The 15682-nt window shown below is 46.6% G+C and overlaps 1 protein-coding gene across 13 annotated transcripts in view; it reads right to left on the minus strand.

Moving 5' to 3' along the window:
* The window catches only part of FOXN3 (forkhead box N3), a 149875-nt gene that overhangs the window by 29809 nt on the left and 104384 nt on the right, over positions 1-15682 (minus strand). For all 13 annotated transcript variants that reach the window (XM_077267610.1, XM_077267590.1, XM_077267608.1 and 10 more), the window contains one exon: positions 14595-14659. In XM_077267610.1, coding sequence (XP_077123725.1) covers positions 14595-14659 — 65 coding nt within the window. The remainder of the gene's footprint in view (positions 1-14594; positions 14660-15682) is intronic.

Raw genomic sequence — 15682 nt, forward strand, 5'->3', positions numbered from 1 at the left:
CATCACTGAGAATGCCTCCTATCCATCACTAGAGATCAGCGGTGACATCACTGAGAATGCCTCCTATCCATCACTAGAGATCAGCGGTGACATCACTGAGAATGCCTCCTATCCATCACTAGAGATCAGCGGTGACATCACTGAGAATGCCTCCTATCCATCACTAGAGATCAGGGGTGACATTACTGAGAATGCCTCCTATCCATCACTAGAGATCAGCGGTGACATCACTGAGAATGCCTCCTATACATCACTAGAGATCAGCGGTGACATCACTGAGAATGCCTCCTATCCATCACTAGAGATCAGCGGTGACATCACTGAGAATGCCTCCTATCCATCACTAGAGATCAGCGGTGACATCACTGAGAATGCCTCCTATCCATCACTAGAGATCAGCGGTGACATCACTGAGAATGCCTCCTATCCATCACTAGAGATCAGCGGTGACATCACTGAGAATGCCTCCTATCCATCACTAGAGAACAGCGGTGACATCACTGAGAATGCCTCCTATCCATCACTAGAGATCAGCGGTGACATCACTGAGAATGCCTCCTATCCATCACTAGAGATCAGTGGTGACATCACTGAGAATGCCTCCTATCCATCACTGGAGATCAGCGGTGACATCACTGAGAATGCCGCTTATCCATCACTAGAGATCAGCGGTGACATCACTGAGAATGCCTCCTATCCATCACTAGAGATCAGCGGTGACATCACTGAGAATGCCTCCTATCCATCACTAGAGATCAGCAGTGACATCACTGAGAATGCCTCCTATCCATCACTAGAGATCAGCAGTGACATCACTGAGAATGCCTCCTATCCATCACTAGAGATCAGCAGTGACATCACTGAGAATGCCTCCTATCCATCACTAGAGATCAGCGGTGACATCACTGAGAATGCCTCCTATCCATCACTAGAGATCAGCAGTGACATCACTGAGAAAGCCCCCTATCCATCACTAGAGATCAGCGGTGACATCACTGAGAATGCCCCCTATCCATCACTAGAGATCAGCGGTGACATCACTGAGAATGCCTCCTATCCATCACTAGAGATCAGCGGTGACATCACTGAGAATGCCTCCTATCCATCACTAGAGATCAGCAGTGACATCACTGAGAATGCCTCCTATCCATCACTAGAGATCAGCAGTGACATCACTGAGAATGCCTCCTATCCATCACTAGAGATCAGCAGTGACATCACTGAGAATGCCTCCTATCCATCACTAGAGATCAGCGGTGACATCACTGAGAATGCTTCCTATCCATCACTAGAGATCAGAGGTGACATCACTGAGAATGCCTCCTATCCATCACTAGAGATCAGCAGTGACATCACTGAGAATGCCTCCTATCCATCACTAGAGATCAGCAGTGACATCACTGAGAATGCCTCCTATCCATCACTAGAGATCAGCGGTGACATCACTGAGAATGCTTCCTATCCATCACTAGAGATCAGAGGTGACATCACTGAGAATGCCTCCTATCCATCACTAGAGATCAGCGGTGACATCACTGAGAATGCCTCCTATACATCACTAGAGATCAGCGGTGACATCACTGAGAATGCCTCCTATCCATCACTAGAGATCAGCGGTGACATCACTGAGAATGCCTCCTATCCATCACTAGAGATCAGCGGTGACATCACTGAGAATGCCTCCTATCCATCACTAGAGATCAGCGGTGACATCACTGAGAATGCCTCCTATCCATCACTGGAGATCAGCGGTGACATCACTGAGAATGCCGCTTATCCATCACTAGAGATCAGCGGTGACATCACTGAGAATGCCTCCTATCCATCACTAGAGATCAGCGGTGACATCACTGAGAATGCCGCTTATCCATCACTAGAGATCAGCAGTGACATCACTGAGAATGCCTCCTATCCATCACTAGAGATCAGCAGTGACATCACTGAGAATGCCTCCTATCCATCACTAGAGATCAGCAGTGACATCACTGAGAATGCCTCCTATCCATCACTAGAGATCAGCGGTGACATCACTGAGAATGCCTCCTATCCATCACTAGAGATCAGCAGTGACATCACTGAGAAAGCCCCCTATCCATCACTAGAGATCAGCGGTGACATCACTGAGAATGCCTCCTATCCATCACTAGAGATCAGCAGTGACATCACTGAGAAAGCCCCCTATCCATCACTAGAGATCAGCGGTGACATCACTGAGAATGCCTCCTATCCATCACTAGAGATCAGCAGTGACATCACTGAGAATGCCTCCTATCCATCACTAGAGATCAGCGGTGACATCACTGAGAATGCTTCCTATCCATCACTAGAGATCAGAGGTGACATCACTGAGAATGCCTCCTATCCATCACTAGAGATCAGCGGTGACATCACTGAGAATGCCTCCTATCCATCACTAGAGATCAGCGGTGACATCACTGAGAATGCCTCCTATCCATCACTAGAGATCAGCGGTGACATCACTGAGAATGCCTCCTATACATCACTAGAGATCAGCGGTGACATCACTGAGAATGCCTCCTATCCATCACTAGAGATCAGCGGTGACATCACTGAGAATGCCTCCTATCCATCACTAGAGATCAGCGGTGACATCACTGAGAATGCCTCCTATCCATCACTAGAGATCAGCGGTGACATCACTGAGAATGCCTCCTATCCATCACTAGAGATCAGCGGTGACATCACTGAGAATGCCTCCTATCCATCACTAGAGATCAGCGGTGACATCACTGAGAATGCCTCCTATCCATCACTAGAGATCAGCGGTGACATCACTGAGAATGCCTCCTATCCATCACTAGAGAACAGCGGTGACATCACTGAGAATGCCTCCTATCCATCACTAGAGATCAGCGGTGACATCACTGAGAATGCCTCCTATCCATCACTAGAGATCAGTGGTGACATCACTGAGAATGCCTCCTATCCATCACTGGAGATCAGCGGTGACATCACTGAGAATGCCGCTTATCCATCACTAGAGATCAGCGGTGACATCACTGAGAATGCCTCCTATCCATCACTAGAGATCAGCGGTGACATCACTGAGAATGCCTCCTATCCATCACTAGAGATCAGCAGTGACATCACTGAGAATGCCTCCTATCCATCACTAGAGATCAGCAGTGACATCACTGAGAATGCCTCCTATCCATCACTAGAGATCAGCGGTGACATCACTGAGAATGCCTCCTATCCATCACTAGAGATCAGCAGTGACATCACTGAGAAAGCCCCCTATCCATCACTAGAGATCAGCGGTGACATCACTGAGAATGCCCCCTATCCATCACTAGAGATCAGCGGTGACATCACTGAGAATGCCTCCTATCCATCACTAGAGATCAGTGGTGACATCACTGAGAATGCCTCCTATCCATCACTAGAGATCAGCAGTGACATCACTGAGAATGCCTCCTATCCATCACTAGAGATCAGCGGTAACATCACTGAGAATGCCTCCTATCCATCACTAGAGATCAGCAGTGACATCACTGAGAATGCCTCCTATCCATCACTAGAGATCAGTGGTGACATCACTGAGAATGCCGCCTATCCATCACTAGAGATCAGCAGTGACATCACTGAGAATGCCTCCTATCCATCACTAGAGATCAGCGGTAACATCACTGAGAATGCCTCCTATCCATCACTAGAGATCAGCAGTGACATCACTGAGAATGCCTCCTATCCATCACTAGAGATCAGTGGTGACATCACTGAGAATGCCGCCTATCCATCACTAGAGATCAGCAGTGACATCACTGAGAATGCCTCCTATCCATCACTAGAGATCAGCGGTAACATCACTGAGAATGCCTCCTATCCATCACTAGAGATCAGCAGTGACATCACTGAGAATGCCTCCTATCCATCACTAGAGATCAGTGGTGACATCACTGAGAATGCCTCCTATCCATCACTAGAGATCAGCAGTGACATCACTGAGAATGCCTCCTATCCATCACTAGAGATCAGCGGTAACATCACTGAGAATGCCTCCTATCCATCACTAGAGATCAGCGGTGACATCACTGAGAATGCCTCCTATCCATCACTAGAGATCAGCGGTGACATCACTGAGAATGCCTCCTATCCATCACTAGAGATCAGTGGTGACATCACTGAGAATGCCTCCTATCCATCACTAGAGATCAGCAGTGACATCACTGAGAAAGCCCCCTATCCATCACTAGAGATCAGCGGTGACATCACTGAGAATGCCTCCTATCCATCACTAGAGATCAGAGGTGACATCACTGAGAATGCCGCTTATCCATCACTAGAGATCAGCGGTGACATCACTGGGAATGCCTCCTATCCATCACTAGAGATCAGCGGTGACATCACTGAGAATGCCTCCTATCCATCACTAGAGATCAGCAGTGACATCACTGAGAAAGCCCCCTATCCATCACTAGAGATCAGCGGTGACATCACTGAGAATGCCTCCTATCCATCACTAGAGATCAGCGGTGACATCACAGAGAATGCCTCCTATCCATCAGGAGTATATTTTCAGACCCTGTGTAGACACCAGTCCTGCAGTTATATACTCTGGAGGGCTGAGGTGTACACTAACTACTCAGTGACTCAGCTGGGTGTAGTGTGACAACCTGCAGAACAAGTTCATCACCATGGCAACAAACGACTCAACTGTCATGGACACAATATCAACAGAGAACAGAGCAGCAATCAATGGTCCCTGCCCCATTCCTGGAATCGGCGCTGATGGTCTTATACTGCAAGACTAAAAATGAAAGTAAAGCAAGATGAAAATGAGAATAGAAGCGCTGAGTCTGTGGAGATAGGATCTGTCCTCAGGATCATGTGACCACGGCTAGAAAAGAATCAAGATGTGAAGGAAACTAATCAGTAAATATTTATGGTAAAGAACACGATACACGAATGTTACATTGTATCCCGTACAGTCACCAGGGTACAGCCAGAGTGGGATAAAGCCACCGAACATCATGCTAGGGTCACCTGGAGGGGCCACATGGCTGCCAGGCTCAGATCTGACCTTGTTTATCTGCACCTGGACGAGCAGAGTGACGGTCAACACCAATGTCGCCTCAATCACCCAGCTTTCCTAAAGCAAAGATCAGAAACCTGTGACATGCCAGTTGTGAAACTAAGGCTATGTTCACACATTGTGTTTTTACAGCATTTTTTTTGTGCAAATTTTAAGCTGCGGTTTACAGAACCAGCAAAGTCTGTGACATTTCAGAAATCCCACGCACTGGATTTATTTTCCTGACTGATTTGGAGAACTGATGCATGTCACTCAGCGTATTTGCAGCATTTTTTCACCCGTAGAAAACAATGGGTAAGTGCAAAAATGCAGCCAAAAAAAGAGGCAGGTATCAGTTTTTGCCGCAAAAATCTTAAGAAAGTTGCACTATGATTTATTTTAATTTTAAAAACAACAAAAAACTAGCAAAACCTGCTTTTTTTTGTAGCAACTTCAAGCAGGTTTTGCCTGAAGAAAAAACACCGCAAAAACACAATGTGTGAAAATAGCCACTGGAAATTATGGCACGCTGGGAGTTTTAAACGACAGCTCCCAGCATGCCCTGATTGCCTAACAACAACTGGAGGGCTGAACATATGTGATCCTTGTAAAAAGCCGTTTTGCTGTCACCCAGCTTTCCCAGCAGCAGATCAGCGATTTTATGGTCCGATAATCCTTTTCATCAGAACTTACAAAAAGTGAAAGTAATAATTCTGGGCCCTGAGGAAGGATCCTGGAGGAGGGGAAGGGGCTATCTGCCGGCTTTGTCAGAGCCCTTAGACGGACATGCTTTACACGCAGGGCAGCATCGATTTTTCTTTTGCCTGTATAGTTCCATTTCCAGGACTCGCTATTAAAAGAGCCGATGCGTTTTCAGCCTTGTAGCAATAAGTGCGATTGCAGCCGGGTCACTGATCAGCCAGACAATATGCAGTCACCTCGCACAAAAAGGTGAATGGCGGATGAAAGACATCCCCCACCACCACAATCTGCTCAGGCAGCCTGGGACCATCGTTTAACAAGAGCGCGGCCTCCGCTTCTACCCCTCGCTAGAGGCGCGATGCTGATCGCTTGTGACAAGAGGTATTTGTAATAGCGGCTCTGTGAAAGGCATACAGTCATCTATTGTGCGGGCAGGAAGGGAAGGGGGCACTCGTATTGTCAGCGGCTAACAAAAAAAACAAAACAGCGTCTACACTCATGACCTCCTTTCCTCTCTGCTAATGGAAAGCGAATTACGGGCATCGGGACCAGACTAGTGCGTTCACAAAGTGATATATACATGTATATGGCTGCATCTATCTCCTCCAGGAAATCTCATGCCAAGAAGGGGATGAAAAATCTGCACAAAATAAGAGACAAGACTGCAAAATGCCCCAGAAAAAAAAGTCACCTGGGAAAGATGGGTGATGACCGCTCGGGTCTTACCAAGAGCAGATCTCAATGACCATATTCTCCAGCAGAGGAGGGCTGTAGGACCAGTAAGTCTGGAGTGTAATGTCAATATGAGGGGGGTGCATTCTGCCAGGGTGGCGCTCCGTAAAACGACCGGGCTGGTAAAAGGTCTGAGCAGCAGGAACAGTCATCGCTGATGTACTTAAAATTGTATTAGTGATCTGGTATCGGAGGCCTCCGCGGGGACCTGTCTCATTCCCAGCGCTCGCCCACTTAGCGTGCGGTGTGATCGATAGAGCACCAGGCGGAGGGATAACGCTGTGCGTATCATCTGCAGCCGCTGTCAGGAGGAATACGACAAGATAAACCCTGACGAGCCATCATACCCACTATAAATAGATGCCTTCCCAAGGTCAGCGCACAGAACTTATTGGATAAATAGCAGCAGAGTCAGAAGTACCAATGGCGAGGAAACAGTCAGCGGAATCACAACACCCGCAATTGTGAAGAAAATCCTGACTACACAGCAAGTCCTTAAATCTGGAATCAACCGGAGAAGTGATAATGAAGGTTTCAAAGTAAAAATGCAAAGCTGAAGATCTGACACCTCAAGTCCATTCTATAGAACAGTGAATATACTGGAACTGACGAATACCAGAGGCTATCACATACGGAGCACAGGATACACAACGGTCACCACTCAGTACATCACTTATCCTGTATTATACCCCAGAGCTGCAATCACTATCCTGCTGATGCAGTCACTGTGTACATACATCACATTACTGATCCTGAGTTACCTCCTGTATTATACTCCAGAGCTGCACTCACTATTCTGCTGGTGCAGTCACTGTGTACATACATCACATTACTGATCCCGAGTTACATCCTGTATTCTACTCCAGAGCTGCACTCACTATCCTGCTGATGCAGTCACTGTGTACATACATTACTGATCCTGAGTTAAATCCTGTATTATACTCCAGAACTGCACTCACTATTCTGCTGGTGCAGTCAGAATGTACATACATTACATTACTGATCATGAGTTACCTCCTGTATTATACTCCAGAGCTGCACTCACTATTCTGCTGGTGCCGTCATTGTGTACATACATTACATTACTGATCCTGTACTGATCCTGAGTTACCTCCTGTATTATACCCTAGAGCTGCACTCACTATTCTGCTGGTGCAGTCACTGTGTACATATATTACATTACTGATCCGGAGTTACCTCCTGTATTATACCCTAGAGCTGCACTCACTAATCTGCTGGTGCAGTCGCTGTGTACATACATTACATTACTGATCCTGTACTGATCCTGAGTTACTGTACATCGTGTATTATACTCCAGAGCTGCACTCACTAATCTGCTGGTGCAGTCACTGTGTACATACATTACTGATCCTGAGTTACATCCTGTATTATATACTCCAGAGCCGCACTCACTATTCTGCTGGGGCAGTCACTGTGTACATACATTACTGATCCTGAGTTACATCCTGTATTATACTCCAGAGCCGCACTCACTATTCCGCTGGTGCAGTCACTGTGTGCATACATTACATTACTGATCCTGAGTTACATCCTGTATTATACTCCAGAGCCGCACTCACTATTCCGCTGGTGCAGTCACTGTGTACATACATTACATTACTGATCCTGAGTTACATCCTGTATTATACCCCAGAGCTACACTCACTATTCCGCTGGTGCAGTCACTGTGTACATACATTACATTACTGATCCTGAGTTACATCCTGTATTCTACTCCAGAGCCGCACTCACTATTCCGCTGGTGCAGTCACTGTGTACATACATTACTGATCCTTTACTGACCCAGAGTTACCTCCTGTATTATAATCTATTGGGAGACTTCAGCTCTGGATGCGGGGTAATATTAACCATACAAGGCCAGCTGTGAGTTCACAGCCTTCAGCTTTATGCCTGCGCTTCTGATCTTCATGTAATCGGGTCCTGGTGCTTTATGGCCATGTGTAGATCAGGAGGGTCTCTGTACAAGGTGGAGGTGGGGAGAGGCAGTAACTGTAGGGACATGACCAGGGGGCAGGCGCTGCCAGAGTGACATCTTTCAACAGCTGAGTAGGAGGGCAGAAGACAAACCGGTTTTGGCCCTTTGCATGTCCAGGCAGGAGAGATTCACATCTGGTAAAGTCTGAATTATTTACCCCCCTTCCTCTGCGCCCCACGCAGGTCACATGACCCGTGCAGAGTTCCCCCAGGCTGTGTTCGGCAGCCATCACCCAAGCTTCCTGAGGCTTAGATCAGACGGGAGACTGGTATCACGCACAAGTTGCTAGGAATTGGCTTTTAGCGCTGCCTATGGGCAAGCCAATGACAAACGCAGTGATTTTCGGCACTCGGTCCGCTGCGAGATCATTACTTCTAAATAAGTGAATTAAAAACAGGAAGGTTTCATCCGAGCGGCAGCCACTGATGAGGAATTTGGCCTCGTGACAACTATTTCAGGACAAGAGAAAATAAGAGGCTGATATTGGTTGGCACGGCGCTCGCTTCACGGCCGGCGGTTGGGACTTGGTTCCTTTTGGTCACTTTGCTCCTTTAACCCCTTCACCCCCAAGGGTGGTTTGCACGTTAATGACCGGGCCAATTTTTACAATTCTGACCACTGTCCCTTTATGAGGTTATAACTCTGGAACGCTTCAATGGATCTTGGCGATTCTGACATTGTTTTCTCATGACATATTGTACTTCATGATAGTGGTAAAATTTCTTTGATATAACTTGCGTTTATTTGTAAAAAAAACGAATATTTGGCGAAAATTTTGAAAATTTTGCAATTTTCCAACTTTGAATTGTTATGCCCTTAAATCACAGACATATGTCATGCAAAATACTTAATAAGTAACATTTCCCACATGTCTACTTTACATCAGCACAATTTTGGAACCAAAATTTTTTTTTGTGACGGAGTTATAAGGGTTAAAAGTTGACCAGCAATTTCTCATTTTTACAACACCATTTTTTTTTAGGGACCACATCTCATTTGAAGTCATTTTGAGGGGTCTAAATAATAGAAAATACCCAAGTGTGACACCATTCTAAAAACTGCACCCCTCAAGGTACTCAAAACCACTTTCAAGAAGTTTATTAACCCTTCAGGTGTTTCACAGGAATTTTTGGAATGTTTAAATAAAAATAAACATTTAACTTTTTTTCACACAAAATTTATTTCAGCTCCAATTTGTTTTATTTTACCAAGGGTAACAGGAGAAAATAGACCCCAAAATTTGTTGTACAATTTGTCCTGAGTACGCTGATACCCCATATGTGGGGGTAAACCACTGTTTGGGCGCATGGCAGAGCTCGGAAGGAAAGGAGCGCCATTTGACTTTTCAATGCAAAATTGACTGGAATTGAGATGGGACGCCATGTTGCATTTGGAGAGCCCCTGATGTGCCTAAACATTGAAACCCCCCACAAGTGACACCATTTTGGAAAGTAGACCCCCTAAGGATCTTATCTAGATGTGTGGTGAGCACTTTGACCCAACAAGTGCTTCACAGAAGTTTATAATGCAGAGCCGTAAAAATAAAAAATCATATTTTTTCACAAAAATGATCTTTTCGCCCCCAATTTTTTATTTTCCCAAGGGTAAGAGAAGAAATTGGACCCCAAAAATTGTTGTGCAATTTGTCCTGAGTACGCTGATACCCCATATGTGGGTGTAAACCATTGTTTGGGCGCAGGGCAGAGCTCGGAAGGGAAGGAGCGCCATTTGACTTTTCAATGCAAAATTGACTGGAATTGAGATGGGACGCCATGTTGCGTTTGGAGAGCCCCTGATGTGCCTAAACATTAAAAAACCCCACAAGTGACACCATTTTGGAAAGTAGACCCCCTAAGGAACTTATCTAGATGTGTTTTGAGAGCTTTGAACCCCCAAGTGTTTCACTACAGTTTATAACGCAGAGCCGTGAAAATAAAAATTCTTTTTTTTTTTTCACAAAAATGATTTTTTAGCCCCCAGTTTTGTATTTTTACAAGGGTATCAGGATAAATTGGACCCCAAAAGTTGTTGTCCAATTTGTCCTGAGTACGCTGATACCCCATATGTGGGGGGGAACCACTGTTTGGGCGCATGACAAAGCTCGGAAGGGGAGGAGCGCCATTTGGAATGCAGACTTAAATGGATTGGTCTGCAGGCGTCACGTTGCATTTGCAGAGCCCCTGATGTACCCAAACAGTACAAACCCCCCACAAATGACCCCATATCGGAAACTAGACCCCCCAAGGAACTTATCTAGATGTGTTGTGAGAACTTTGAACCCCCAAGTGTTTCACTACAGTTTACAACGCAGAGCCGTGAAAATAAAAAATCTTTTTTTTCCCACAAAACTTATTTTTTGGCCCCCAGTTTTGTATTTTCCCAAGGGTAGCAGGAGAAATTGGACCCCAAAAGATGATGTCCAATTTGTCCTGAGTACGCCGATACCCCATATGTTGGGGTAAACCCCTGTTTGGGCACACGGGAGAGCTCTGAAGGGAAGGAGCACTGTTTTCCTTTTTCAACGCAGAATTGGCTGGAATTCAGATCGGATGCCATGTCCCGTTTGGAGAGCCCCTGATGTGCCTAAACAGTGGAAACCCCCCAATTATAACTGAAACCCTAATCCAAACACACCCCTTACCCTAATCCCAACAGTAACCCTAACCACTCCTCTAACCCAGACACACCCAACCCTATTCCCAACCGTAAATGTAATCCAAACCCTAACCCTATCTTTAGCCCCAACCCTAACTGTAGCCCCAACCCTAGCCCCAACCCTAGCCCTAACCCTAGCCCTAACCCTAGCAATAACCCTAGCCCTAACACTAGCCGTAAACACTAGCCCTAACCCTAGCCCTAACCCTAGCCCTAACCCTAGCCCCAACCCTAGCCCTAACCCTAGCAATAACCCTAGCCCTATCACTAGCCCTAACACTAGCCGTAACACTAGCCCTAACCCTAGCCCTAGCCCCAACCCTAGCCCTAACCCTAGCCCCAACCCTAGCCCCAACCCTAGCCCTAACCCTAGCCCTTGCCCTAACCCTAATCCTAACTCTAGCCCTAACCCTAACCCTAATGGGAAAATGGAAATAAATACATTTTTTAATTTTTTTATTTTTCCCTAACTAAGGGGGTGATGAAGGGGGGTTTGATTTACTTTTATAGCGGGTTTTTTAGCGGGTTTTTATGATTGGCAGCCGTCACACACTGAAAGACGCTTTTCATTGCAAAAAATATTTTTTGCGTTACCACATTTTGAGAGCTGTAATTTTTCCATTTTTGAGTCCACAGAGTCATGTGAGGTCTTGTTTTTTGCAGGACGAGTTGACGTTTTTATTGGTAACATTTTCGGGCACGTGACATTTTTTGATCGCTTTTTATTCCGATTTTTGTGAGGCAGAGTGATCAAAAACCAGCTATTCATGAATTTCTTTTGGGGGAGGCGTTTATACCGTTCCGCGTTTGGTAAAATTGATAAAGCAGTTTTATTCTTCGGGTCAGTACGATTACAGCGATACCTCAATTATATCATTTTTTTTATGTTTTGGTGCTTTTATACGATAAAAACTATTTTATAGAAAAAATAATTATTTTGGTATCGCTTTATTCTCAGGACTATAACTTTTTTATTTTTTTGCTGATGATGCTGTGTGGCGGCTCGTTTTTTGCGGGACAAGATGACGTTTTCAGCGGTACCATGGTTATTTATATCAGTCTTTTTGATCGCGTGTTATTCCACTTTTTGTTCGGCGGTATGATAATAAAGCGTTGTTTTTTGCCTCGTTTTTTTTTTTTTTTTTCTTACGGTGTTTACTGAAGGGGTTAACTAGTGGGGCAGTTTTATAGGTTGGGTTGTTACGGACGCGGCGATACTAAATGTGTACTTTTATTTATTTTTTTATTTTATTTAGCTAAAGAAATGTATTTATGGGAATAATATATATATTTTTTTTCTTTATTTAGGATATTTTTTTAATTTATTTTTTTACACGTGGGGAATTTTTTTTTTACTTTTTTACTTTGTCCCAGGGGGGGACATCACAGATCATTGATCTGGCAGTGTGCACAGCACTCTGCCAGATCTGCGATCTGCTGTGCAGGGCTGCAGGCTTACCAAGTGTCTGCTCTGAGCAGACACTCGGTAAGCCACCTCCCTCCCTGCAGGACCCCGATGCCGTGGCCATCTTGGATCCGGGACCTGCGGCGAGGAGGGAGGTAGGAGACCCTCGGAGCAACGCGATCACATCGCGTTGCTCCGGGGGTCTCAGGGAAGCCCGCAGGGAGCCCACTCCCTGCGCGATGCTTCCCTGTACCGCCGGGGGTGTGCCGGGGGTTAATGTGCCGGGGGCGGTCCGTGACCGCTCCTGGCACATAGTGCCGGATGTCAGCTGCGATATGCAGCCGACACCCGGCCGCGATCGGCCGCGCTCCCCCCGTGAGCGCGGCCGATCGGCTATGACGTACTATCGCGTCGAGGGTCAGATAGGCCCAGGTCACCTCGACGGGATAGTACGTCTAAGGTCACAGAGGGGTTAAACCAACGTCCCAACAGCCGAAGATCAAGACTCACACGATCCTGAGGAGGCGGCCCCCCAATGATTACACTGGTGTATGAGCACAACCAGACTACACAGGGATTGCGTAGTCTGTAACCACGGAGACACAATGCTTCATAGGAGCTGTGTACACAAAACAAGAAAGTTATAACCAAGACCATTTACAAAGTTTCTTCATTTAGCATTTCCCGAGCACAGAACTGTCCGTGTGTCACTTATAGCTGCTGAAGTCCTGATACTACGGCCAAGAGACCCCGATCTGCTGTCGAACACCACAAGGCGAGAGGAGAATGGACACCCAGTGTATTATCACTTATTATCAATAATGAATAATAATAATCCGGAGGAGCCTGACCATCTCAAGGGCATGGGGGGTCCCAAATATTTTCTGAAGGTAAAGGACAGAAAGAAGGATCAGACATGTTATAAGCTAGTAGGTCTGATCCCCAATCCTTTGTTTCGAGGGGGATAATCTGCCACTAGAAGAGGAAAGAAGGGTCCGTACAAGAGGACAAAGGGGTCTGGAGTCTAGACTGCGGGTTAGGACAGAGGGGCCTGGAAATGAGAAAGCCAGAAGCTTAAGGAGAGAACATAATCCATGGGTGGGACAGTGGGGTCTGGTGGGTGGTCAGAATGGGTCAGACTGGTCTATAGGGTGGGACAGAGGAGGGTGTAGAGACAAAGTAATTATCTGTAAGGGAGAAGAGTAAAATCTATGAATCGGGCAGAAGGGTCTGGAGGTGGGGACAGAAGGGTCTGGAGGTGAGGACAAAAGGGTCCTATCTGCTTGCATACGAAGGAGTCTGTAGGAAAAGCCATGTAATGTTAGATCGCCTTCAGAAAAAAAAAAAAAAAAAAGAAATAAGCCTAATCTGTCAGCCCGGCTGGTAAGGGTTAAGGGTCCGACACGCGGGACGAGGGCATCAGATTGCAGGTAATCGCTGGCTACACACCTAGCATTTACACAGCGGCGTGCTTTCACCCTGTAATTTGCGGCCACACCTCACAATTGCTATGGCGACCAAACTGCGCCACTAAACTTTATCCTGTTTGGTTAGGAGGTGGGGGCGGACGCTTCATGCTCCTGACTGTTACCAGGACCCAGCACAATGGGCCGGCAGGACCGGATGGCCCCCTACTTCTTTGTTGTAATCTGACAACTCCAGCTGCATGGACAACCCCAAAAAAGTGGGCAGTGTAAAGTGAACAGTGTACCCCGACATCTAATATCCCCCACTCTGCCCGTTAACTACACGTGAATGCGAGGAGCGACACCACAGTCGTTTTACAGTCCCTATAAACATCTGCAGCCTCAGTATTTATGTGCACTATGAAGCTGCAGCTCCTCAGCGCCGGTGACGTGGAGGCGGCTCAGAGATGAGGGGTCCTACATACATGGAAGAGAGGGGATTTCACTTGTTCTTTCCCCCTTTCACTCCACATTTATTCTACCTGCTCACATATATCAAGCGTGATACAAAGTCTACGAGATAGTTGGAGAAGATAGAAGGAGGAGATCCGCCATGACAGCAGCAGCAGGCTCCATCCCCGGAGCGGAGGGCACTTCTCTTACCTTGAAGCAATGCTCCGTTTTTCTTGAAGAAGCTGCTTCCAGGCCACAGAGGAGGGACCGATGTGCTGCGGAGAGAGGAGAAACAAGGTGTCAGTACCCGGCAGACTCTCGCCAACGTTTCTAATGACCGGGGCTCCTGCTCTTGGATGGAGACCACTTTTGGTTGCCCTTGAATATGGCACAGAGCGCTGCCTGTAGTGGATACATTGTATCAGGAAAGCTCATTGTGCAGTAATCAAAGGCAACGGACAATCTAAGGCCGTGTTCATACAATGACGTTTTTCTTTGCAAAAAGTTCTGCAGCTGGGTTAGAAGCGATCAGTCTCATGATGGGCAGAGCTCGGCGCTCGTCTCCTCGTGGGGGCGGCGATTTACACACGTGTCTGGGCGCTGACTACTTTCGGACATTGTCATTGCTCTTTGTGTGTGTTACGACCCCAGAAGTGGGGACTATCAGGAGTCACAATGGTTCCCAGCCGCAGTCCCTCCCCAGCACACTTCAGGAGAATGGAGAAGTGATGAGAGACTCAAGAGTCCATTCACATCAAGACATCAGCCAACAAAGGGAATCCGGACCCACACAAAGGCGTCTAATGCGAGGTCCGCATCACCAGGAGAACAAATGGCTCCGCTACTCACCAATTCAGCAGGTCTAGTCAACTACTTGTTACATTGTAGCAGGCTGTGGCTCAGTGGTAACTTTTCCCTGCGATAGTAAAAGGGTGTCAGACTCCACCTCTTTGGGAGATCGAGTCAATCATGAGGTTCACAGTTCTGAGATTTCTAAGCCGGATAATCACTGGCCTCCTATGGGGGGGTAATTGTCACAATATCTCATGACGGGAGGGTTCCTTTAAATATTCGGCCCGGATTACGTTATGTAAACTGACACCCTGTATTCCAACCACAGTTCTGTTCTTTAAGGGGTTCTCCACCCTGGTACAATTTATTTTTTCACTTAAATATACACAATTGGGGATAAAAGTCGTTTTTCTAATTTAGTTTCCTTGAGAATTTTACACAGTTCGCTTCCATAGTCTTCGTGGTGCACGCCATTGTTATGCCACGTGGGCCCTGCAGACGATCAG

This window comes from Ranitomeya variabilis, chromosome 1 (assembly GCF_051348905.1).
Source record: "Ranitomeya variabilis isolate aRanVar5 chromosome 1, aRanVar5.hap1, whole genome shotgun sequence".
NCBI classification, from domain to species: domain Eukaryota; kingdom Metazoa; phylum Chordata; class Amphibia; order Anura; family Dendrobatidae; genus Ranitomeya; species Ranitomeya variabilis.